At 48.4% G+C, this 26991-nt stretch overlaps 1 protein-coding gene across 7 annotated transcripts in view; it reads right to left on the bottom strand.

Annotated features, from left to right (window-relative positions):
* Positions 1–9391: 9391 nt before the first annotated feature.
* Positions 9392–26991, bottom strand: part of SLC16A5 (solute carrier family 16 member 5) — a 159799-nt gene continuing 142199 nt past the window's right edge. For all 7 annotated transcript variants that reach the window (XM_073606177.1, XM_073606179.1, XM_073606180.1 and 4 more), the window contains 2 exons: positions 22445–23257; positions 9392–11366 (listed from right to left, as the gene is read on the bottom strand). In XM_073606177.1, the coding sequence (XP_073462278.1) occupies positions 11134–11366; positions 22445–23257 (1046 nt within the window). In that variant the 3' untranslated portion in view covers positions 9392–11133. The remainder of the gene's footprint in view (positions 11367–22444; positions 23258–26991) is intronic.

Here is a 26991-nt window from a genome sequence, read left to right as displayed (position 1 = left end):
GGCTAACAGAGATTCTCTTCACTTTAAAGCCCCCCCTACCCATCTGCCAAAAGCTTCATTTTCTTTTGCCGTTGTTCTGCCGAAAACTCCAACTCACCAAAATCTCCAACTACGCCACTTCCGGTGACTCTCTAAACTAAATGGTAAAGCTATGGGAAATTCACTTAGGGCTTAAGCCTTATGCTGCATACACACGAGCGGAATGTCCAACAGAAAAAGACGGAAGCTTTTCATCGTATATTCTGATCGTGTGTGTGCCTCATTGGACTTTTTTTTTTTAGAAAATTCTGACGGACCTAGAAATAGAACATGTTCTAAATATTTCCGACGGAACCAATTCCTATCGGGAAAACCGCTCATCTGTATGCTCTTCCGACGGACCAAAAACGACGCATGCTCTGAAGCAAGTACGAGACGGAAGCTATTGGCTACTGGCTAATGAACTTCCTTTTTCTAGTCCCGTCGTACGTGTTGTATGTCATCGCGTTCTTGATGGTCGGACTTTGGTCGGACTTTGGTTTGACCGTGTGTAGGCAAGACTGCTTGAATGGAATTCCGTCGGAGAAACCTTCGGAGTTTATTCCGACGGCAAAACTGGTCGTGTGTACAGGGCATTAGATTTCTTTAGTGGAGTTTACGCATACCACAGTCTGATTTTCTTCCACTTTCACCTTAAAAAGAACCCGTCATACAAATAAAAATTGTAATTACAGACGGTTTTATAAAATATATTTTTAATTCTTACTATTAGTGCCTTTGTTTAACCAAATCATTGTTCTCCTGCAACGTTAGAGTCACTGGCACTTCTGGGTATGTCCAATGCGTATGTCTCCCCGATACCTGCTGTGCCCCCCCTTCCTTCCCAGGCCTCTACATCTCTAGCACATCCCTGCAGCTGAAACACTAGTGACCTATAGGGGGATCCACCGTGGGGACACATGGACACCCAGAATTTCTGATGATAAAGGGCCGTTTGCTCTGCAAGAGGGTAAAGATATTGATCATTGGTAAGCATTATAAATGCATTTTACAAAGGTGTGTGTAATTCAGCTTTTATTGGTATTACAGTATCAAAGTAGAAGCTTACTTAAGCTGGTCATACATGAGTCGTGTATTGAATGAACATTCATGCCAAAAATTCTTTGTACATTCAATGACGAATGTTGTTCAAAAGTGCTTCAAAATTTTGTTTGCTTTTAACGTGTGATTTTGAAATGAATGGACTTTCCTAAACAAAAAAACATTTACTGTTAGAAATTTGTTCGATAAAAAGTTTCCATCCTGTTACTGCAAATTTTCTTCTTTACTAAGGTCAAAAACGAATGTCAATTTGACCCCACTAATGATTACAAAATTTTTTCCCTTGTTTTTCTATGTGGTCACGTGACTGAAAAGCTCCAGTTTTTTATGTACAGCGGGGAGGTCTGATAACAGTGCTGAATATTAGGGATCTGTGACGCCATGCCGCTGGTGCCCATAGCTCCCAGGGTTACCATACATTGTCACCCTTTTCTGCCTACTAGCCACAGAGAGAGATCGGAGTGAGCTGGGGGCTGGAGCTTTGTGGTCATGTGACTGCATACAAAAATAAAAATAAAACAGTATTCAGTGTAGCACCCTCAAGTGTACTACTAGTGTGAGTACAGGAAATGTTATGTTCTGACACATTTTTAAACCTGTGAGTCTTAATTGGGTCATGGGTTTGCTTTAGGCCAGGGCTGGATGACTCATGCAGGCAGGTCTCTGTTGCCTCCCCCTGGTTCTGGAAAGTTGGAGAACGTACTGGAAACTGGAGGGCAGAGGTTAGGAGGGTTGTTCTGCATACTCAGGGGAGCTTAGCCAATCTCCAGGCAGAGTAGTTGGGTCAGTTGTTAAGTATGGACGAGTCATGATGGCTGGGGCTGTCGGGTAAAAGATGGAGATGGAGTGCTGAAGGGATGGTCGGTGGCCCTTGAGGCTAACCCCCCTGGTGCATCGGGTTGGAGCTCGGGCTGGCCTTAGAGGATCCTGGCAACAGAAGCAGTTTGGAGGGAGTCTTCCCTGAGAGGCAGCGGGAGGGAGCAAGGAGGGCAGTGTGAGTACTACAACACAGTCAGGGACTTACAAGGGGGGAGAGACTGACGCACGTAGCAGGTCTCTCTGGAGGATAGCGGTTTGCTTAAAAGAGAAGTATGGGTTTCTCTTTTTTTCCTGAATCACTACTTACCTTTGTGAATGCAGCATCGGTCCAATGCTGCATCTGTCCCACGGTGCCTCTACACTTAAAACCAAGCGATCAAACACCTCCGATCACTTGGTTTTCAGAGCTCCCCGAGCAGAGATCTGTAGACTGGACTGAAATCGGTGACGTCAGCAGAGAGCAGACTTCAGTACTGAAAACAGGTCACAGTGATCCATAGGAGAAGCCCAGCCAAACAAGCTTTGGCTGCACTTCTTCTTTTAAATCTTAACCTTGCCCTGGGGGATCTCTGGGGCAGTGAAGAGTCATTCGGTGAAGAAGCAGACAGGTGGGCTGGCATTTTCCAGTTGGTAGAGCTGGAATGAGTTGAAGGTACTCCAGGATGTAGTTTACAACACTCTGTGCTACTTCCTAAAGGGACTGAGTTCTTAGTCCTTAAGGGTCTGTTGCATCTTTTCACTTAGAGACTGTCAGTGTCCAGAAGTGGAAAACCGAATCTGAAGTTTTAGACAGGGAGGGAGGAAGTTGCCCCTGGTTTTCGTTGCTATTAAGTCGGGCATCCCATAATTCCTATTCTCCATCCAAACCCTAATAAAACCCTTAATAAAACAAAAAAGAAAAATTCAAAGACTGTGTCTGGTGTAAAGCTGAAAATGCTACTTGCCTGGCTGTATAGGAGTGGGGAACCCAGTCATCTGCAACCCCATACAGGGGTAGTGCTACATCAGAAAGCTTTTTATTACAAAATGTTTACAGGGTGGGGTGGGCCAGCAACATGTAACTGAGTGTAAGTGCGTTACTGAAATACTGTACCTTTCCTTCTACTTTAAAGCAGTATTACACGCAAAAACAAAAATATATTATATTATAGTTTATAAATTCTTAGATGTGGTGGCTGCATTAATTTTCTTTTTTGTTAGTCATTTTTCCCTTTATTTCCTGACAGACTCCATGGCAGCATATGTGTGGGTTTAGCCCCACCTCCATAATTACCCTATAGCAGTGATGGCGAACCTTGGCACCCCAGATGATTTGGAACTACATTTTCCATGATGCTCAACTACATTGCAAAGTGCATGAGCATCATGGGAAATGTAGTTCCAAAACATCTGGGGTGCCAAGGTTTGCCATTACTGCCCTATAGGATCCCTCTCCCATAAATCTTTGCTCCGGGCCAAGGGCTGTGTTCCTTTTTTGTCCTCCTCTGTAGGACCGAGTCGATGGCTCTCCTACCTGAAGACATCTCCCCTACGATCAGGACCGGCCGAACAACCAGGAGTCATGTCCCTCCGATAAGCCCTAGCGCTGAAGAGCTGGAGGCCTGGCCATTGGCAGGCAAGCACGTACTGGCCAGATAGCCTAGCTGTTAGCAGGCGGCCTCTATCTGCCACAAGTCCAGCATGTGTGTTTTCTCTCGGCCTGGCACGATCGTGGGAAGGAGTAGTGAGAACTAAAACTGTAAATGTTATGGCAGCAGTGTTTGCTTTAAATTTGTGTTGTACCTTGTTATCTTGTCTCCTATTTCCTCTTTCTACTGGTGTCAGCTCCCCTCCGGCATGGCGGCTGGTTCCTCTGCGCTCCAGCCACCGCTATCTCTCGTCCCCGCATCTGCTCTGCGCATGTGTGAACACGGAACAGGAGCGAGGCTTGCCAATGGCGGTGACATCACGAGGCGTCGCATTTAAATCCTGTGGGGAGCCTGTAAGCCTCGGGAATGATTGTGGGCGATTGCGGCAACTTCTCCAGGCTTCTGGATTGGCTTCCCCAGGTGAGTGTTTGCTCTGTGGGGGCATGGGTGGGTCCTGCTTTACAGCTGACCTATTCTTGCTTCCCTACAGTGACCTTCTCTGCGGATCATGGATCCTTCACTGCCTCCTGGTGGCAAGCCCTCTCGCAGCAGGTATGCATTGTTGGGCTATCCCCTATGGTACTGCTTGCTGGGGGGGGGAGTGTGGGAGGAGAGTGGGGATACAGCGGCACCAATCCTTATTGTTCATTCTTTCTTCCCTCATCTTTCTCTCTTCCACAGCCCTTCAAGGTCTGATCCATAGAATAGTTCTCCTAGGGGGAGCGGTTCTTCAAAATCGCACCGCCGGTACTCCTCCTCCAGGTCCAGGTACCACGGATCCCCCTCTGGTTCGAGTCGCCACAGTAAAGATCTGCCCCACCCCCCTCATCCTGACCCAGCATGGGGACTGAGAAGTCTTGCTAGGGGTGTAGGGCCCAGGTCCCTGCTGGCAGATCCTTCTGTGACCATTGTTACTCCAAAGCAGAAGATGAGAGGGAGGGTGCAGACCAGCGCCTGGAGTCCCTAGTCAAACGGGTCGTGAAAGAATCCCTGCAGGAGAGGGAGGCCCGTCAGTTTCATGAACCCCCACGGGAGCCACTATGCTCACCAACGGGAGAAGGGCAAGTCCATGACTTATGGGAATCTTCCCAGCCAAGCCACCCGTCTGCCGTTCCTTCAGACAGCAAGTCGGGCATAGAAGAACCTGTGATGGGCTTCAAGTACGCCCTGATTCCCTCCCTGGTGAAAGTGGTGAGAGAAGCTTAAATTGGGAGGATCCAGTGGCTTCCCCTCCAAAACAGGAAATTCTTCAAACAGCTTAGTAAGGAGCGTCAGTATTTTCCCTTTCTCACCGAATTGGGCGATCTCATCTCCAATGAGTGGAGCAAGATGGAAAAAAAGAGTTTCATGCTACCTAAAATACTAAAACTTTATGCCTTTAAGGAGGAAGAAGTCAGGCACCTGGAGTCAGCACCCTTGGTGGATGCAGCGCTGATGAGGCTGGTCAGATATGTGACCCTTCCTCTGGAAGACACGGTCTCCTTTAAGATCCCTTGGAAAGACGTATCGATTCCGATCTAAAACGAATCTACATAACAGCAGGCATGGCCTGCAAGCTGGCCCTAGCCTTAGCCACGGTGTCTGAAGCCATGGAAACCTGGATAGTGTAGACGAGACTCTCAGAGGCATCTCCAGTGAAGTGGCCAGAAGCTCGCCTATCCAGGAACTCAGACTGGCATCTACCTTTCTGGGGGAGGCTTCCATTGATGTCATCTGCCTGGTGGCTCGGGGTTATGCTGTCAGCGATTACCGCCGGGCGTGCCCTATGGCTCCAGCCGTGGTTGGCTGATCCAGCTTCCAAGCAAGTTTGGTGCCGAATTCTCTTTGAGGGTGACTCCCTCTTCAGCAACAAACTAGATAGCGCCATAACCCGGGCCACGGATGGCAAGTCAGTGTTTCTCCCCCAGGATGGGCCTTACCGAGAAAGCAGAATACCGAAATGGCCAGAGAGGCGCGCAGCTAAAAGCCTGGCCAGGAGTTTGTGATGGTACTGCAAATCTAGGCAGTTTTCCTTCAAGAAACCCGCTAAAGGAGGTTCCACCAGCAAACCGGAACCCGCAAAGTCTTTTTCCTGTGCAGCAGGAGTTCCCTCCCAATGTCTGAGTAGGCTCGTTACAGAACACGGCCCTTGGCCCGGAGCAAAGATTTATGGTAGAAGGGTCCTATAGGGTAGTTATGAAGGTGGGGCTAAACAAACACGTATGGTGCCATGGAGTCTATCAGGAAAGGAAAATTACGGTAAGTATTTGATAGGACATTTTCCGTTATATTGCAGTTTACTAACTCTTAGATGTGGTGGCTGCAATAATTTTCTTTTTTGTTAGAGCCCTCACACTCACAGCGCGGGGGCGTCGGCGGTAAAGAGCTGCTATTTTTAGTGTCGTTTTAGCGGAGCTTTTCGGCCGCTAGCGGGGCACTTTTAACCCCCGCTAGCGGACGAAAAGGGGTTAAAAGCTTCGGCGGTGCTGCCCATTGATTTCAATGGGCAGGGGCGCTTTAGGAGTGGTGTATACACCGCTCCTAAAGTGCCTCAAAGAATCTGCTTGCAGGACTTTTTTCAACGTCCTGCCAGCGCACCGTTCCAGTGTGAAAGCCCTCGGGCTTTCACACTGGAGTGACAGGAGAGCAGGAGAGACGCTTTTTTTAGCGCTATAGCACCTGTAAAGCGCCTCAGTGTGAAAGGTGTCTTAGTCACTTTTCTCTTTATTTACCCCTGGTGATCCAGCCGGTAAATTTGTTATTTCTCAACTTTCTTTAACAGATCAAGCTGTAAAGCAAAACTGACAGGGATGCTTACAATTGCCAGCTTTTATTAATTTATCTTAAAAGAAAAAATAAACTGTTTGTTGTAACCAATTAGAAATTGTTAGCTGGAGTTCGGTTTTGATTTGTTAGTGAAGTCCACCCAAATCTGAATCTTATGCCTCGTACACACGGTCGGACTTTCCAACGGAAAATGTTCTATGGGAGCCTTTTGTCGGAAATTCCGACTGTGTGTAGGCTCCACTGGACATTTTCCATCGGAATTTCCGTCGCACAAAATTTGAGATCTGGTTCTCAAATTTTCAGACAACAAAATCCATTCGCATAAATTCCGATCGTGTGTACACAATTCCGACGCACAAAGTTCCACGCATGCTCAGAATCAAGCAGAAGAGCTGCACTGGCTATTGAACTTCCTTTTTCTCGGCTATGTGTTGTACGTCACCGCGTTCTTGACGTTCGGAATTTCCAACCAACTGTGTGACCATGTGTATGCAAGACAAGTTTGAGCCAACATCCATCGGAAAAAAAACATGGATTTTGTTGTCGGAATGTCCGATTGTGTGTACGAGGCATAACACTACCTTCCTCCCAGACTGACAATGCTGCTGTGCAAAGGAGTCTCTGTTGCTCCTCCATCCACAATGCTGTCCCTAGGACAGGAAGTGTGTTATTGGCTGGATCACCAGGTGAAAATAAAGGAAACAAAAACTAAAAAGAGGAAATTATTGCAGCCACCATATTTAAGAACTGTTAAGCTGCAACATATTACATTTTTGCCTCTGTAAGGCAGGCCATAGACGGTTCGAATGTCGGCTGGTTCAGCAGGAACTGGCTGAGATTCGAATCGTGTGTGGGCAGGCTGAATCTACAAAGTTGATTGATCGATAAACTTTGGTACAACCAGCCTGCCGATTTTACTTGTGAATGTAGCCTGCCAGGACAAGACAGTGATTATTGCTAGCGGCTATAGCAGCCGCTAGCAATAATCACTGTCTTCTCCCGGCAGGGACGGCTTCCCCCGTCCTCTCCCGCCAGGATCAGACATTTGCTCAGCAGCAGGGATTTCCCTTTCAGCTCTGTCTGTGTTGATGGGGGAATTGTGCGAATTTCTTTCCTGCAACCCATGGTTGAGGTAAGAAATTCACACTGTCTGTGGCCTGCCTTAGTCTCAAAAATAAAAGGGGTTCACTCATTCAACAGGAAATCACCCCCCCTTCCAAGGTCTCCCACTGATCGATTCTTTTGAAGTTGCGCAGTTCTCAAAAGCTCATGGCTTTTTAAGGCAAGTGGTTGATTGCACCAAAAAAAAAAAATAAGTACCTCCAAGCCATTGCCAGCCTAAACTTTACACCCAAAAATGTGCTCAGAAGCAGCCATTCAGTAGGGCCCTGTGACTTGAGGGCCAAGCCATGCTGCTTGGAAGTCTCCCACACACAGAGGTTTTCCAGTTTCTTGTCCATGGTGGAAACCCCTTTGTGGCTTTCTGATTCAAAGTAGTTTGGCATGACAGCTTTGGTAATTCATTGCATTGCTGTTTATAAAGCTAATGCTGCAATTTGAACAATGCAAATAATTTTTTTGCATTTTCCAGAGTGTTTTATTCCATAGGAATCACCTTAAAAATCTATTGCGATGCACAAGTTTCTTTCATTTCAAGGAGAAGTATAGCCAAAGCTCGTTTGGCTGTACTTCTCCTTAGGATCACAGGAGTGCAATTTGTTCTGCACTCCTGTGACATGTTTTCAGCAGAGAGCGGGCTGAAGTCCGCTCTCTGCTGATGTCACAGAAGTCAGTTCAGGCACTGCGTCATCGCGACAATAAAGTCTGGATCTGCCAGGTGCCTGGACTGACACCCGCTCAGCCTCACAGCGAGCTGCTGAGAGCCCGAGCCGGCCTCCCCGCCCCCTCCACAGCCCAGCGCTCCCATGAGCGAGAAGGGGCAGAGAGCTGTGACTGACAGTCTACAGCTCTCTGCTCGGGAAACTCTGAAAACTGAGCAATCAGCGGTGTTCGATCGATCGGTTCTCAGTGTAGAGGTGTTGGGAGATAGATGCAGCATCAGGCCGATGCTGTATGCACTGAGGTAAGTATGATTGCTATAACAAAAAAAAAAAAAAAAAAAAAGAACCTTTACTTCTCTTTTAATTTACAGTCTTAAAGCCCTACTCCAGCTAAAGCACTTTTTCATGCTGTCTGCGTCTTCCTGTTCTGCTGACACACAGGGCTTGATTTATTAAAGGCAAAAAGACTGTGCACTTTGCAAGGTGCAGTTGCTCCAAAGCTTAGTAAATGAGGTAAAGCTTCACTTTGCAAAAAATACCCAATCTTGTGCAAGGAAAAGAAAACAGCATTTTTGTTTACACATGGAAACTGGGCTGTGGAGGGGACTGGGCAGCACAGTGGTGTAGTGGGTAGCACTCTTGCCTAGCAGTAAAAAAGGTCGCTGGTACGAATCCCAACCACCACACTACCTGCCTGGAGTTTGCATTTTCTCCCTGTGCCTGTGTGGGTTTCCTCCAGGTACTCCGGTTTCCTCCCACACTCCGAAGACATGCTGGTAGGTTAATTGGCTTCTGTCCAAAATTGGCCCTAGTATATGAATGTGAGTTTGGGACCTTAGATTGTGGGCTCCTTGAGGATAGGGTGTGATATATGTGTGGATCGCTGCATAAATTGACGGTGCTATATGGGTTCCTTAAATAAATAGGGATAATTGTAGGCACGCAACCACACTCACTCAGGTTGAACTGGATGGACTGGTGTCTTTATTCAACCTTACTAAATTATGTAAACTATGATTAGATGATGGAAGTCAGCAGAGCTTCTGCTCATGTACTAAGGTCTGGAGTGCAACTGCACTTTGCAAAGTGCACCATCTATTTACCTTTAGTAAATGAAACCCCTCATTTCTTGTCCTGGTGCTGCTGATTCTCATGTCTTAAATATAGTTTCTCTGCTTTTTGTGCTTCATTAAATACTGGCTTCATGTGTACATTCAAATATATGTTATACATTTTGCCCTGAGCAGTAGCTTGTAGACTACACAAGTAATCTGTCATACATATTTGGTATTTTATATATTCCACGTGACAAGAAGAGATTGCATAGTATTTTATTTATGGACAGCTTTTCACTTAAAGCTGGAGTGTAATTTGCTTATATTTTTCCTTCCCTGTTTATTAATTTACCCCCTCATCAATATACCAATTCATTTTTTTTTTCATTACAAACCTCAGTACCCAATGACATGATCACTGGGTCTCTGTGCTTTTCTAATGAATGCAGGCAGATCATGGCTGATGGGAAGGACCAGCAAGGTGCTGTTTTCATAGCTTCCTGAAAACATCACAGCAGCCTGCCTCAGTACTCCTCTCAGGATCCCTGATGCAAGCAGTGGGTTGGCTTATGGGGCTCATGAGAAGAGTTATGCAAATATCAAAATGCCTTGATGAAAAGATTTCACTCTAGACGCAGGGGTCTCCAAACTATGGCCCTCCAGTTGTTTAGGAACTATAATTCCCATCATGCCTAGTCATATCTGTGAATGTTAGAGGTTTTACAATGCCTCATGGGACGTGTAGTTCTGTAACAGCTGGAGGGCCGTAGTTTGGAGATCCCTGCGGGAGAGGAATGGGCATTCCAATGCAGAGTGCATTTACATGCAGAGTACCCTAGGTAATGTCCACATGTGATGGTGAGCCTCCATGATTTGAAAGAACTGAAATCCAATAAAAGAAAGGGATGGGCCTGAGACAGGAGGATGAAATGGCAAGATGATGTTGGATGTCTTCCAGCCAGGAAATTAATTTCAGTAGTAGTACAGAAAAGGAGCCTGTACAACGGTGCAAGACTGAAGGTGAGGCTGGAGTTCACATGGACTATCAGACTTTGGGATTGGAATGTACAGGCTATATACAATGTTGCATGTGCTACTTTTACTGTTAGTTGAGGAGTCTTTGGTCAGCTTGTTGATTTGTTAAAGCTAAACTCCAATCAAACACTTATCCACACAGTTTAGGTATACTGTATATATGGGAGCCGTCCTATCTATCATGACCTGCCCCATCTATTCCTGAGATATGTACAGGCCTACCACCCCGCATAGCCAACCTGGTGACCTGACGTTTCACTGCTACAATTAGGCAACATGGCTTGGTCACCTCCTTGCCCCAGCATGTGATTTGACAATGAAGGAGCAGAAATATACAGATGAGGTCATCTCTCTGCTCTCTCCTCTAGACAGCATGTTCCTTGTCAGCAGATGTGAGTGCAGGACACCTGGTTGATTCCTAGTCTTAGTGTTACTGTACAGGGGATAACAAGAGGCCCAAAATTAAGTCACATTCAGGTGTCTTTGCTAGCTGCAATTAAATATACATTAAATATATTTTTTAAATAAATACATAACTGTATCCATTGTTTTCAATATCTGCTTTGAGTTCATCTTAAATATTTTTTTTTTTTAATTTTCAGTAATATGTCAGTTCATCTTTGTTTTACCCATACCAGTGTATGTTAGGTGCTGCAGGTCTAAATGAGAAACGTGTAACATCCTCCATTGATATAAAGCCTTGGCTTACTTTGGAGGTATGGAGAGATACTTATTGGTAATCCCTGTTTGTACCTCCATCAGTAAAAAAGCCATCTGTCTAAAAACTCAAGCTTCTTTCTTCTAAACATACCTGTACTCCCTTGGAGTGGAGGCATTGTGCTAGGCTTAAAAAAGAGACGTACCAGGACCAACTACTCCCAGTACTCCCTGAAAGTGACGACGATACATTGTCCACAATGACTCCTCTTTATAGAGTCTAGATGGAGTCGTAGGAAAACACATCATACTTCATACCAAATCGGCTTGTGTACAATTTTCTTGTTTAGCGGGTGTATAGATAACATTTTTGTGACTGTCATTGGCTTTTCCATCTGATATGTTCACAGGTTTTTGATTGGATTGTGTCTCCTTTTTGTCGATGATGTAGGAGCCTATAAGCATGAAAAGTCCAGACGAGGACACAGCAATACAAGTGAAGTAGAAAACTAAATTATATTTTCCAGTGAGGTCCACAAGGAAACCTGCAGAAATAGAGGTGGACACATTAACAAAAATGTAACAGCAATGTAACCAAAAGAACAGCCTAGAACATATAACATATGCAATCCAAGGCTACCTGGTACTGATAGCCGATTTATGCTGGGTTCACACTGCAGTGCGGAGCGGCTCACAGCAGGGGTCCGGCACATCCCTGTTCACCGTTTCAGGTCTGATTTCGGTCTGAATTTTTGCCTGAATTCGGACCTGAAATGGACCGGAAGAGGCACAGCACTCCTGTGCAATTCGCTCCACAGCCGTCCCGGAGCTGTGTGAACCAAAGGGGTAACTACAACCATCAAGGCCCTAGTGCAAGAAACCATGAAGGACCCCCCTGACCCCAGCCCGGGGATCTTAATCATGTTCTGCAGGGGGCCACCTCCTGCCATCTTGAGGACCCTGCATGGTGGTGGAATGCCACAGCCCAGTAGCAAGTGCGACCTTTGAGACCCTGGTAGATCTGTTACTGACCTTACTATTACTAGGGGGCATTTTGAAGCATGTAAGGGAGCACTCTGAAAGATATAAGGGGGCACTCTGGAGGTACTAAAACAGTATCACCAGAGTGCCACCTTGGGATCAGCGGCAGTAGTGGTGGTGGGGGGGATAGGATCAGCGGCAGTGGTGGGGGGATGGGATCAGTGGCGGTGGTGGTGGTGGGGGGATGGAATCAGGGACAGTGGGATGGTGGGGGGGTGGGATCAGGGACAGAGGGATGGTTGGGGTGGGGGGTGGCATGGTATCAGGGACAGAGGGATTATGTGTGTGTGTGGGGGGATCAGGGACAGAGGGATGGTGGGGGGGGGAATCAGGGACAGAGGGATGGTGGGGGGGTGGTATGGGATCAGGGACATAGGGATGGGGGGGGTGGTATGGGATCAGGGACAGAGGGATGGTGGGGGGGTGGTATGGGATCAGGGACAGAGGAATGGTGGGGGAGGGTTGGGATGGGGTCAGGGACAGAGGGATGGTGGGGTAGGGGATCAGGGACAGAGGGATGGTGGTGGGGTAAATGGGATCAGGGACAGAGGGATGGTGGAGGGGTGGGATCAGGGATAGTGGGGGGGGGGAATGGGATCGGGGACAGAGGAATGGTGTGATCAGGGATAGAGGGATGGGGGGGTGGGATGGGATGGTATCAGGGACAGAGGGAGGGTGGGGGGGAATGGGATCAGGATCAGGGACAGAGGGACGGTGGGGGGGATCAGGGACAGAGGGGTCAGGGGGAATCGGGGACAGAGGGATCGGGGGCAGGGGGGGAATCAGGGACAGAGGGATGGTGGGGGACGGGATCAGGGACAGAGGGATGGTGGAGGGTTGGGCTCAGGGACAGGGGGATGGTGGAGGGGGGGGGAATCAGGGACAGAGGGATGGTTGGGGAGGGGGAATTGGATCAGGGACAGAGGGATGGTGGGGGGGATCAGGGACTGGGGAATAGTGGGAGGGAATCAGGGACAGAGGGAAGGTGGGGGGCAATGGGATCAGGGACAGAGGGGTGGTGGAGGGGGTGTAATGGGATCATGGACAGCGGGAGGGTGGGGAGGGAATGGGACAAGGGACAGAGGGACAGTGGGGGGTCAGAGACAGAGGGATAGTGGGGGGGGGGATCAGGGACAGAGAAATGGTGGGGGGTAGGATCAGGGACAGAGGGACGGTGGGAATCAGGGACAGAGGAATGGTGGGGGGGATGGGTTCACGGACAGAGGGTGGGGTTGGGGTGCCATGGGATCAAGGACAGAGGGATGTGAGGGGGGTGCCATGGGATCAGGGACAGAGGGATGGTGGGGGGGGGGATCGGGGACAGAGGGATTGGATCAGGGACAGGTGAATAGTGGGGGGGAGGGAATCGGGGACAGAGGGAAGGTGAGGGGGGGCAATGGGATCAGGGACAGAGGGATGGTGGAGGGGATGTAATGGGATCAGGGACAGAGGGATGGTGGGGAGGGGTGGGATGGGATTATGGACAACGGGAAGGTGGGGGGAATGGCATCAGGGACAGAGGGACGGTGGGGGGGGGGCAGAGACAGAGGGATGGTGGGGGGGATCAGGGACAGAGAAATGGTGGGGGGGTAGGATCAGGGACAGAGGAATGGTGGGGGGGGGATGGGATCAGGGACAGAGGGATAGAGGGGTGGGATGGTATCAGGGACAGAGGCATGGTGGGGGAGGTGGGATCAGGGCCAGAGGGATGGTGGGGGATTGGGGATTGGGATCAGGGACAGAGGGATGGTGGGGGAGGGGATCAGGGACAGGGGGATGGTGGGGGGTGGGATGGGATCAGGGACAGAGGGATGGTGGGGGACGGGATCAGGAACATGGGGATGGTGGGGGCTGGGATAGGATCAGGGACAGAGGGATGGTGGAAGGGTGGGATCAAGGACAGGGAGAGGGGGGAATCAGGAGCAAAGGGATAGTGGGGGGGGGATGGCATCAGGGACAGAGGGATGGTGGGGGGTGGGATCATGGACAGAGGGATCGTTGGGGGGTGGGTATAGGATCAGGGACAGAGGGATGGTGGGGGTGGGTGGGATTGGATCAGGGACAGAGGGCTGGTAGGGAGGGGTAGGATGGGATCAGGGACAGAGGAATGGGGGGAATCGGGGACAAAGGGATGGTGGAGGGTTGGGATCAGGGACAGGGGGTGGTGGGGGGGGATCAGGGACAGAGGGATGGTGGGGGGGAATGGGATCAGGGACAGAGGGATGGTGGGGGGGTCAGGGACAGAGGGATGGTGGTGGGGTGGTATGGGATCAGGGACAGAGGGATGGTGGGGGATGGGATCAGGAACATAGGGATGGTGGGCGGGGCGGTGGGATGAGATCAGGAACATAGGGATGGTGGGGGGGTGGGATGGGATCAGGGACAGAGGGATGGTGGGGTATGGGATCAGGGACAGAGGGATGGTGGGGGAGGTTGGTTTGATCAGGGATAGAGGGATGGTGGGGTCCTGGGGAGGGGTGGGATGGGATCAGGGACAGAGGGATGGTGGGGGACGGGATCAGGGGAAGAGGGATGGTGGAGGGGTGGGATCAGGGACAGGGGGATGGTGGGGGACAGGATCAGGGACAGGGGGATGGTTGAGGGGTGGGATCAGGGACAGGGGAATGGTGGGGGACGGGATCAGGGACAGGGGGATGGTAGAGGGGTGGGAATCAGGGACAGAGGTATGGTGGGGGGGATCAGGGACAGAGGGATGGTGGTGGGGGGGTTTAATGGGATCAGAAACGGAGGGATGGTGGGGAGGGGTGGGATGGGATCAGGGACAGAGGGATGGTGGTGGGGGCTGATCAGGGACAGAGGGATGGTGGTGAGGGGAGATCAGGGACAGAGGGATGGTGGTGGTGGTGGAGGGGGGTCAGAGGGATGGTGGTGGGGGGAGATCAGGGACCGAGGGATGGTGGGGGATGGGATCAGGAACATAGGGATGGTGGAGGGGTGGGATGGGATCAGGGACAGAGGAATGGTGGGGTAAGATTAGGGACAGAGGGATGGTGGGGGATGGGATCAGGGACAGAGGGATGGTGGGGGGGTTGGTTTGATCAGGGATAGAGGGATGGTGGGGTCCTGGGGAGGGGTGGGATGGGATCAGGGACAGAGGGATGGTGGGGGATGGGATCAGGGGCAGAGGGATGGTGGAGGGGTGGGCTCAGAGACGGGGATGGTGGGGGACGGGAACAGGGACAGGGGGATGGTGGAGGGGTGGGATCAGGGACAGGGGGATGGTGGGGGACGGGATCAGGGACAGGGGGATGGTGGGGGACGGGATCAGGGACAGGGGGATGGTGGGGGGGGATCAGGGACAGAGGGATGGTGGGGGGGGAATGGGATCAGGGACAGAGGGATGGTGGGGGGGTCAGGGACAGAGGGATGGTGGTGGGGTGGTATGGGATCAGGGACAGAGGGATGGTGGGGGATGGGATCAGGAACATAGGGATGGTGGGCGGGGCGGTGGGATGAGATCAGGAACATAGGGATGGTGGGGGGGTGGGATGGGATCAGGGACAGAGGGATGGTGGGGTATGGGATCAGGGACAGAGGGATGGTGGGGGAGGTTGGTTTGATCAGGGATAGAGGGATGGTGGGGTCCTGGGGAGGGGTGGGATGGGATCAGGGACAGAGGGATGGTGGGGGACGGGATCAGGGGAAGAGGGATGGTGGAGGGGTGGGATCAGGGACAGGGGGATGGTGGGGGACAGGATCAGGGACAGGGGGATGGTTGAGGGGTGGGATCAGGGACAGGGGAATGGTGGGGGACGGGATCAGGGACAGGGGGATGGTAGAGGGGTGGGAATCAGGGACAGAGGTATGGTGGGGGGGATCAGGGACAGAGGGATGGTGGTGGGGGGGTTTAATGGGATCAGAAACGGAGGGATGGTGGGGAGGGGTGGGATGGGATCAGGGACAGAGGGATGGTGGTGGGGGCTGATCAGGGACAGAGGGATGGTGGTGAGGGGAGATCAGGGACAGAGGGATGGTGGTGGTGGTGGAGGGGGGGTCAGAGGGATGGTGGTGGGGGGAGATCAGGGACCGAGGGATGGTGGGGGATGGGATCAGGAACATAGGGATGGTGGAGGGGTGGGATGGGATCAGGGACAGAGGAATGGTGGGGTAGGATTAGGGACAGAGGGATGGTGGGGGATGGGATCAGGGACAGAGGGATGGTGGGGGGGTTGGTTTGATCAGGGATAGAGGGATGGTGGGGTCCTGGGGAGGGGTGGGATGGGATCAGGGACAGAGGGATGGTGGGGGATGGGATCAGGGGCAGAGGGATGGTGGAGGGGTGGGCTCAGAGACGGGGATGGTGGGGGACGGGAACAGGGACAGGGGGATGGTGGAGGGGTGGGATCAGGGACAGGGGGATGGTGGGGGACGGGATCAGGGACAGGGGGATGGTGGGGGACGGGATCAGGGACAGGGGGATGGTGGGGGACGGGATCAGGGACAGAGGGATGGTAGAGGGGTGGGAATCAAGGACAGAGGGATGGTGGGGGGGATCAGGCACAGAGGGATGGTGGTGGGGGGGTGTAATGGGATCAGAAACGGAGGGATGGTGGGGAGGGGTGGGATGGGATCAGGAACAGAGGGATGGTGGGGGGGGCTGATCAGGGACAGAGGGATGGTGATGAGGGGAGATCAGGGACAAAGGGATGGTGGTGGTGGTGGAGGGGGGGTCAGGGACAGAGGTATGGTGGTTAGGGGAGATCAGGGACAGAGGGATGGTGTTGGGGGGGCTGATCAGGGACAGAGGGATGGTGGTGAGGGGAGATCAGGAACAGAGGGATGGTGATTGGGGGGGGGGGGTCAGGGACAGAGGGATGGTGGTGGGGGGGATCAGGGACAGAGGGATAGTGGTGGGAGGTGGGATGGAATCAGGGACAGAGGGATGGTGGTGGGGGAATGGGATCAGGGACAGTAACATCCACTTACTTACTTACTTTACCACTTACTTAGTTTCAGTCAATTCCCCCTCCTTGCTCAGACTCACAGTGCCTCCAGTAATGGCTCTCCCGACATGGGGACACTGTCTGCACATCTCCTCCCTAAGGAGAGAGCTCCTACCCCTTTATTGGACTGGCCCATCAGCTGACTTTCTCCTCCACTCCAGTTTCTTACTCCCGACATGGATCTGCTTGGAGGAATGGGTGGAGTTGCTGTTCCAGTCACAGTCAGTGAGTGCTTGCTCCTGCACAGTTTACATGACTGTTTCCTGTAACTAGAAACGGTGAGCAGCTTCCCCCTCAGTGTACTGCTATGTGTGGGATGTAATGTCCCGGTCATTGCCTAGAACCGGTGGCAGCGGGCCCCCCCACAGTGGCGGAGCGCCAGGGCCCAGTTGCGACTGCTGCGACCCTGTTAGTTTCGCTACTGGTGTGAACCGGCTCCATTGAGTGCCGGTCACAGTCTCCTGACATACGAATTGAAATCCCCGCATCCAATTCGCAATAGTGTGAACCCAGCCTTATAATGGAAGACAAAAAGGGTGGGATTTAAAGGAGATCTATGGTCACAGCACACACTTTCATATTATAACATCAGCATTGTGATAACAATACAAAAAATAGTTATCATTGACAATCCAATATAAGCTTACTTGAAAAATCTACTTTCATGTTGTGAGTGCTGTCTGTCTGCTGGCCATCTCTTTCCACAACTTCCTGGATTCCTTGCATGCTTTGCAGCTTCCCCTCTATTGTCTACTTTCAATTTCTAATGACTACATATCCCATGGTACCTTGCTACCTGCAGTAGTTTAGGCCGATATGTATTCTTCTACATATTTTTGGTAATAAAAATTGCAATAAGCATATATTGATTGGTTTGCGCAAAAGTTATAGCGTCTACAAAATAGGGGATAGATTTATAGCATTTTTATTATTATTTTTTTTTTTTACTAATAATGGCGGTGATCTGCGATTTTTATCGTGACTGCGACATTATGGGGGACACATCGGACAATTTTGACACATTTTTGGGACCACCGGGGGTCAGCATACTCCAGGTGAGGCCGGACCAGAGTCTTGTAGAGTGGGAGAATTATCGCTTTATCTCCTGAGTTAATCCCCTTTTTAATGCATGCCAATATTCTGTTTGCTTTGTTAGCAGCAGCTTGGCATTGCATGCCATTGCTGAGTCTATCATCTACTATGACCCCCCAGGTCCTTTTCCATCCTAGAGGTTCTCCCCCCAGTGAGTAGATTGCATTCATATTTTGGCCACCCAAATGGATTATTTTACATTTTTCCACATTAAACCTCATTTGCCATGCAGTTGCCCACCCCATTAATTTGTTCAGATCTTCTTGCAAGGTTTCCACATCCTGCAGAGAAGTTATTGCCCTGCTTAGCTTAGTATCATCCGCAAATACAGAGATTGAACCGTTTACCCCATCCTCCAGGTCGTTTATGAACAAATTAAATAGGATTGGTCCCAGCACAGAACCCTGGGGGACCCCACTTTCCACCCCTGACCATTCCGAGTACTCCCCATTTATCACCACCCTCTGTACACGCCCTTGTAGCCAGTTTTCAATCCATGTACTCACCTTATGGTCCATGCCAACGGACCTTACTTTGTACAGTAAACGTTTTTGGGGAACTGTGTCAAATGCTTTTGCAAAATCCAGATATACCACGTCTACGGGCCTTACTTTATCTAGATGGCAGCTCACCTCCTCATAGAAGGTTAATAAATTGGTTTGGCAAGAACGATTCTTCATGAATCCATGCTGATTAATGCTAATGATACCATTTTTATTACTAAAATCTTGTATATAGTTCCTTATCATCCCCTCTAAGAACTTGCATACTATTGATGTTAGGCTAACTGGTCTGTAATTCCCAGGGATGTATTTTGGCCCTTTTTTAAATATTGGTGTTACATTGGCTTTTCTCCAATCAGCTGGTACCATTCCAGTCAGTAGACTGTCAATAAAAATTAGGAACAATGGTCTGGCAATTACTTGACTGAGTTCCCTAAGGACCCTCGGGTGCAAGACATCTGGTCCCGGTGACTTATTAATGTTAAGTTTCCCAAGTATATTTCTAATTCTGTCCTCTGTTAGTCATGAGGGTGCTTCCTGAGATGTGTCATGAGGATAAACACTGCAGTTTTGGTTACTGAAGCCCCCCGATTCCCTCGTGAAGACTGAGGAGAGGAATAAATGCAATACCTTCGCCATTTCCCCATCCTTTGTAACCAGATTTCCTTCCTCATTCTTTATGGGGCCAATATGGTCTGTCCTCCCTTTTTTACTGTGTATATACTTAACCGGTTCCCGACCGACCGCTGCAGTTATGCTGCAGCAGAATGGCTCCCCTGGGCGAGCCACCGTAGCTGTACATCTGCCCTTTAAGACGCTGTAGGAGGCGCGCGCGCCCACAGCGTATGCCCAGAGCCGATTCGAGTGCCCAGCAGGCGCGATGGCCGCCAGCCACCCGCGATCGCTCGTGACAGAGCGAGAACCGGGATCTGTGTGTGTAACTAGGTTACTAAGTATGAACACCGATCTCTCTCCTCCCCTAGTCAGTCAGTCCCATCCCCCTACAGTTAGAACACACCTAGGGAACACAGTTAACCCCTTGATCGCCCCCTAGTGTTAACCCCTTCCCTGCCAGTGACATTTATACAGTTATCTGCATTTTTATAACACTGATCGCTGTATAATTGTCAATGTTCCCAAAAATGTGTCAAAAGTGTCCAATTTGTCTGCCGCATTATCGCAGCCCCGATAAAAATCGCAGATCACCACCATTACTAGTAAAAAAAAATAATAATAATAAAAAAGCCATAAATCTATCGCCTATTTTGTAGATGCTTTAACTTTTGTGCAAACCCATCAATATACGCATATTGCGTTTTTTTTTTTTTTTTTTACCAAAAATATGTAGAATACATATCGGCCTAAACTGAGGACATTTTGTTTGGGGGGGGGGGGGATATTTATTATAGCAAATAGTAAAAGATATTGTGTTTTTTTTCAAAATTGTCACTCTTCTTTTATTTATAGCGCAAAAAATAAAAACCGCAGAGGTGATCAAATACCACCAAAAGAAAGCTCTATTTGTGGGGAAAAAAGGACGTCAATTTTGTTTGGGTGCAGCGCTGTAGGACGCAGTGCCCTATGGCAAACAATGGCCTGGTCATTGAGCAGCCAAATATTCCGGGGCTGAAGTGGTTAAAGAATTTCTTGGGATTTTTTTTTGCTATGTGTCTTTCATGTTCTATCTTAGCCACCCTAATTGCACTCTTACATTTCTTGTTGCATCATCAATTCTGATGATGATCCCTCAGCCTTGTATTTCTTGAAGGCCTTCTCCTTTGCTTTTATATGCATTTTTACATTGGAGTTAAGCCATCCAGGACTTTTGTTCGCTCTTTTAAATTTATTTCCCAATGGGATGCACTGGCTAATGCCCTTTATTTAATATGCTCTTAAAGCAAACCCATCTCTCCTCCGTGTTCTTTCTTCCTACGATTTTATCCCAATTTATATCTTCTAGCAAGGTTCATAGTTTAGGGAAGTTGGCTCTTTTGAAATTCAGCGTCTTTGTATTCCCCTTATGTTTCCTATTTGTGTGATTTATACTGAAGCTAATTGACCTGTGATCGCTGTTTCCTAAATTGCCCCTTATTTCCACATCCGTGATCAGGTCTGTATTGTTGGTACAGTCACTAAACTTTTTTCTAATGCCCACCTACCTCCTGCCCCCTGGACCCTGTTCCTTCTCAAATACTACAGTCACCATCTGGCTCTATCCTACACTCTTTAACTCATATCTTCAACCTCTCCCTCTGAACTGGCATCTTCCTCAACCCTCTAAAACATGAGCTAGTCACTCCCATACCAAAAAAGGCCTCCCTGGACCCTACCAATCTTCACAACCTAAGACCACAGCACTCCACAGAAACTGCTCTCCTAAAACTCACAACGACTTACTAAAAGCCAAAACCAACGGTCATTATTTGGTACTCTTACTCTTGGACCTTTCCACTGCCTTTGATACAGTTGACCACTCTCTCTCCTCCTCAAAAAACTCAATTTGCTTGGTCTCCATGGCTGTGCTCTCCATTGGTTCGAATCTTACCTATCTCACCGCACCTTCAGTGTCACTTACAACTCCACTCCCACCTCTTACCGTTGGGGTCCTCCAAGGTTCTGTCCTTGGACCTCTACTATTCTCGATCTACACGTCCTCCCTGGGTCAGCTGATAGCCTCCCATGGCTTCCACTACCATTTATTTGCCGATGACACCCAAATCTATCTCTCTGCCCCTCAGCTCATCCCATCAGTCTCCTCACGCATCACTGATTTACTAACAGACATATCAGCCTGGATGTCAAACCACTTCCTCAAACTGAATCTATCTAAAACCGAGCTCCTAATATTTCCTCCCCCACGTGCCCCTTCCTGACTTTTCTGTCAAGAATGGCACATCTATCAGTCCGTCCCCACATGCCAGGGTGCTAGGGGTAACCTTAGACTCTGAACTGTCCTTTCAGGCCCACATCCAATCCCTGTCTAAATCATGCCACCGCAACATTTCCAGAATATGCCCCTTTTTAATCTAATGACACCACCAAGCTTCTAATTCACTCCCTGGTTATCTTTCGCCTCGACTACTGCAACTCCCTCCTCATTGGATTACCTCTACATAGACTGCCCCCCCTTCAGTCCATAATGAATCCCGCTGCAAGACTCATCCACCTTACCAACCATTCAGTGTCATCCACCCCTCTCTGCCAATCCCTCCACTGGCTTCCACTCACCCAACGAATAAAACTCAAAGTACTAACAATTATTTACAAAGCCATCCATAACTCTACATCACTTTCACACTGGGGCGGGGGATGTTGGCGGTAAAGCGTTAGGGGTAGGGGCGCTTTAGGAGCAGTGTATACACCGCTCCTAAAGCGCCCCAAAGATGCTGCTTGCGGGACTTTTTTTAATGTCCCGCAAGTGCACCACTCCAGTGTGAAAGCACTCGGGCTTTCACACTGGAGTGACAGGGGAGGCGCTTTACAGGCTCTTTGCAGGAGCTATTTTTAGCGCTAAAATGCCTGTAAATCACCTCTGTGTGAAAGTAGCCTAACCTAGTCCCAAAATACCAACCAAGCCACTCTCTTCGGTCCTCCTTAGACCTCCTGCTCTCTAGCTCCCTTGTCACCTCTTCCCATGCTCGCCTCCAGGATTTCTCCAAAGCTTCTCCCATACTTTGGAACTCCCTCCACAATCTGTCCGACTGTCCCCTAAACTATCCATCTTTAGACGATCCCTAAAAAACCCTTCTCTTTAAATAAGCCTTTCCTGCTTCTAACTAATACGCTGTTTTGCTTCCTCCATCAGCTCACCCCCCACAGCTATTACCCTTTGTATCAATTGACCCTCCCTTTTTAGATTGTAAGCTCTAATGAGCAGGGCCCTCTGATTCCTCTTGTACCAAATTGTAATGTAACTGTAATGTCTAACTTTATTTTGTTAAGCGCTGCACAAACTGTTGGCGCTATATAAATCCTGTATAATGATAATAATAATAATAAACAACTCTTTCTTTCAACACCTACCTACTAATGGAGGTCCGACCAAAAGTGTAACACTTTCAATAATGGTAAAAAGTCCAAAAGCTCCAGGGAATCTCTTCATTCCTACTATTTCCATCAACACATGGAAAACCAGTGCTCCAATTACACTCATAGAGACACCATATAGGCCACAATACACCAGAAGTGCAGGAAAGGATGCTGAGGCAGCACAAACCAGGTTACTGAGTCCATTCAAAACTACGGCACAACTAAAAAGGTAAATGAGTTTTCCGGAGAATATTTTGTGCTGTGATACGATTCCAGCCACTGGGCGTGCAAAAATATTGACAAAACCAATAAGAGAGAGCAACAGTGCGGCAGTGGTTTCCTCTATGCCATTGCTGGTTGCATATGGTACCAGGTAGAAAAGTGGCAAAACAAAGCCTAGAACCATCCATGTAACACCTATTGTGTAAATCTGGTATCGTCTGTGTCTAAGCAGTAGGTCAAAAGCCATATATCTCTGTATTCCTTTCCTCTGTTCCAATTCTGTTACACCACCAGATGTTCCATTGTGCATTGAAGAAGAGGTGTCTTTTCCAGGGGCAGTTGGTGGAGCTTTCACTGGCCTCATCACGGCTCCACATACACAACAGTTAAGCAAAATACCACCAAATATCATAAAGGAACCTCTCCAACCCATTGTCTCTAAGAGGTACTGGGAAATCAGCGGCCAAAGAGCCATGCCTATGGAGGCTCCTGTGGCGGCAAGAGCGTTTGCCAAAGTTCGTCGCTTGATGAAGTAGTAGCCGAGCACTGTGACTGATGCTTGGAAGCCGAGACACAGCCCTAAACCTAAAAGAAAAAGAAAAATTAGGCAACTCATCATGTACAGCCAGGCAATACCATGCAGCCATAATCTACACTATATGGCCAAATGGTGGTGGACACCTGTTCATTACACCTATATACATATATATTTAGACATATATTTGGACATCCTGTTTAAAAACTAGAAGCATCAATATGCAGCCCACATCCAATTTGTGGCAACAGCAGCCTCCACTCTGGGAAGGCTTTCCACGTGATTTTGGAATGTATCTGTGGGAATTTGTGTCTATTGAGCCAAAAACGGGGATTTGTGAGGTAAGGTTGATATTGGAAGAGACTATCTGGCTCGCAATCATCCTTCCAATTCTTTTCAAAGATGTCTAGTTTGGTTTGAGCCAGGACTCCATGCAGGCCACCTGAGTTCCTTCACACCAGCCTCATCAAACAATATCTTTAAGGAGCTGGCTTTGTGCAGAGGAGCACAGTCATACTGGAACAGGAAACAACCTTCCCCAAACTGTTGCCACAAGGTTGGAAGCACACAATAGGCTAAATGTATGGTATAGCATTAACAGTATCCTTCATCGTAAAACACCTGAGCTCAATAGTTTGGAGGGGTGTCCACATACTTTTGACCATATAGGAGGGTGTGATGGTCAAGTGTCCCTGAACTTTTAGCCATATCTGTCACTGTTATGCACTCTCTGAAGCGGAGAAGCAGTCTGTAAGATCAGTTAGTTAAGATGGCAGTATATATCAGGCTTCAGATGACCTCTGACTTTTGACACTTAGGATGAGTTAGGCACAGGGAACGTAAGTAAAGCTAAATTAGGGGTCAAGGTATGCCTACTCAACAAAACAAAAAATTCAGATTCTTGCTTAAAGTTAACCTCTGATTGGCCCATGCAGGTCAGTGAAACAGATTTGCTTTAATTCTCTCTTTCCAGCAGCATCTACTCACCTTTCCTTCACTCCCCTGCCATTCTGTTTAGTTGCTGGAAGAGTAGGGTCAGAGTTTGATTGTGACAATCATCAGCTTCAGCCAATGCCACAAGAAGCTCTTTAGCTCCATGGAGATAGTTCTAGCATTCCTATGTTATAGTTGGGGATAGAGCACTCTGCATTTATTTACTCCCGACGGGGCTGTATGAATTATGGGTATGTCAGCAGGTCATGTCACAGGTTAACTATGGGTCTGCAGGCTTGCTGCATCTTTGTATGTAATCCTGCTGTTCTCATTTCAAGTGGCATTGCTCGTGTCTGTCAACGCTACTTAAAAGATAGAGGCTAGAAAAGAAGAGAAAGATGGGCAACATAAATCAGACTGCCAGGATCACCAGGTATTTGGACTTTCACATTTTGTTAGGAAAAAACAATCCCTTCTAGGTGATCAATGTTTTTTCAAAGGAGTTTTAACACACTTTGTATCTGATTTCAACCTTTTAATGCTCTGAAGAAATAGCTGTTTGTTTGACCATGTACTGTGTTCTAATAAGGAAAGTTGCAGGGTCTGCATCCCTTTGTAAGTATTTAACAACTGGAGAGTATCTTAAGAAAATCTTAAGACTTAAGAAGTATCTTAAGAAAAATGAAATTCCTATTGCAGGGTATGCCTAAAATTTGACTTGCATTTTAGTGCAGACTTCTGAGAAAATCGGCGAGCCAATCACACAAGCAGGAAATGGCATTTCTGGGGGGCATTCTGTACACTAACTGTGTATAGAACACCTCCAGGTTGCCCTATGGCATCCGGAACAGTCCATTTTCAAGACTGCTGGAGCGTGGGGTGCCAGACCGTTCTTGTGCAGGAAGGATCGGAGAATCAGGTAAATATATCTCTGCTGCCCTCTCTCCTAGAATAAATTGAATAGTTAACCTGTGCAGTGCGGAATTGTATATATTGTTTATATGTTGTTGTTTTTTTGTTTTTTTTTGCTATATTTTTTCCACAAAAGTAGAGTTACCCTTTAAGAGTGTGTCACACAGGATTGTTTTAAAGCAGAAGTAAACCCATCCATATAACTGTGGACGTGCCGGAAATGTAACACATTGGTTGTGCTCTCAACCAAACTGTCAAACCATCCAATGGCTGGTTTCTAAACTGATCGCATGTGCAGCATCATGGCAGTTGTAGATTAACCAGTTCAATACAGGGCATTTTCACCCCCTTCCTTCTCAGAGCAATTTTTAGTTTTCAGCGCTGTCACACTTTAAACGACAATCGCGCGGTTTTGTTATACCCAAACAAAATTGCCGTCCTTTTTTTCCCATAAATAGAGCTTTCTTTTGGTGGTATTTGATCACCTCTGCGGTTTTTATTTTTTGCGCTATAAACAAAAGAAGAGCGACAATTTTGAAAAAAACACAATATTTTTTACTTTTTGCTATAATAAATATCCCAATTTAAAAAAAAAAAAAAAAAAAATTTTTCCTCAGTTTCGGCCGATACGTATTCTTCTACATATTTTTGGTAAAAAAAATCTCAATAAGCGTATATTGATTGGTTTGCGCAAAAGTTATAGTGTCTACAAAATACGGGATAGATTTATGGGATTTTTAAAAAAAAATTATTTATTAATATTTTTTACTAGTAATAGCGGCGATCGCAATTTTTTTTCGTGACTGTGACATTATGGCGGACATATCGGACACTTTTGACACATTTTTGGGACCATTCACATTTATACAGCGATCAATGCTATAAAATTGCATTAATTACTGTGTAAATGTGACAGGCAGTGAAGGGGTTAACCACTAGGGGGACACAAGGGGTTAAATGTGTTTCCTAGGGAATGCTTCTAACTGTAGGGGGCGGGGACGTACAAGGGGAGGAGACCGATCAGTGTTCCGCTGTACTGGGAACACAGATCGGTCTCCTCTCACCTGACAGGACGTGGATCTGTGTGTTTACACATACAGATCCATGGTCCAGCCCGGTTAACGGGCAATCGTGGGTGCCTGGCAGACATAGCGGCCGCCGGGCACACGCACCGGGTCCCGAGCAACACGGCGGGCGCGCGCGCCCCCTAGACGACCGGGAACCCGAGGCCATCATATGACGTCCACCCAGGATGGGAGATCCCATCTGTGGACGTCATATGTCTATATGCGGGTATTGAAGTGGTTAAACAGAGGCAAAGATGGCAGCTTCCTTGGCTGAAAATGATAGGGGGGTTTAGTTCCACTTTACATTTACAATATGTGGGTGACTTAGTCATAGAATTTACTGGCCCATTACCTCCACTCTGTACCCTGTTCCATTGCCAGATAGGTGCATGGAATGTCAACAGCACCAGCTGGAAAATAGTCTGCATACTATAGCCGCTTGCCGACCAGCCGCCGTCATTATACCGCGGCAGGACGGCATGAGCCCGCGAACCATCGTAGCTGTACGTTGGCCCTTTAAATGCCTAGAGCAGGCACGTGCGAGCCCGCTGCACAGCGGGGGAACCCATCAGCGTGGCCGGCGGTTGCTATGACCGCTGGCCATGCGCGATTGCGGGCACGAGAGCCAGAACAGGGACGTGTGTGTAAACACACAAATCCCTGTTCTGTGAGGAGTGGAGAGACAGATCGTCTGTTCCTACTAGCTAGGAACAACGATATGTCTCCTCCTCTAGTCAGTTCTAACCCCCCACAGTTAGAAACACAAACGAGGGAACACATTTGACCCCTTAATCGCCCCATAGTGTTAACCCCTTCCTTGCCAGTGACATTTATACAGTAATTAGTGCTTTCTTGTAGCACTGATCGCTGTA

The sequence above is a fragment of the Aquarana catesbeiana genome, linkage group LG12 (assembly GCF_042186555.1).
Source record: "Aquarana catesbeiana isolate 2022-GZ linkage group LG12, ASM4218655v1, whole genome shotgun sequence".
Lineage (NCBI taxonomy): Eukaryota > Metazoa > Chordata > Amphibia > Anura > Ranidae > Aquarana > Aquarana catesbeiana.
Note: the sequence above shows the minus strand (reverse complement) of the source record. Positions and strands in the feature narration are given on the sequence as shown.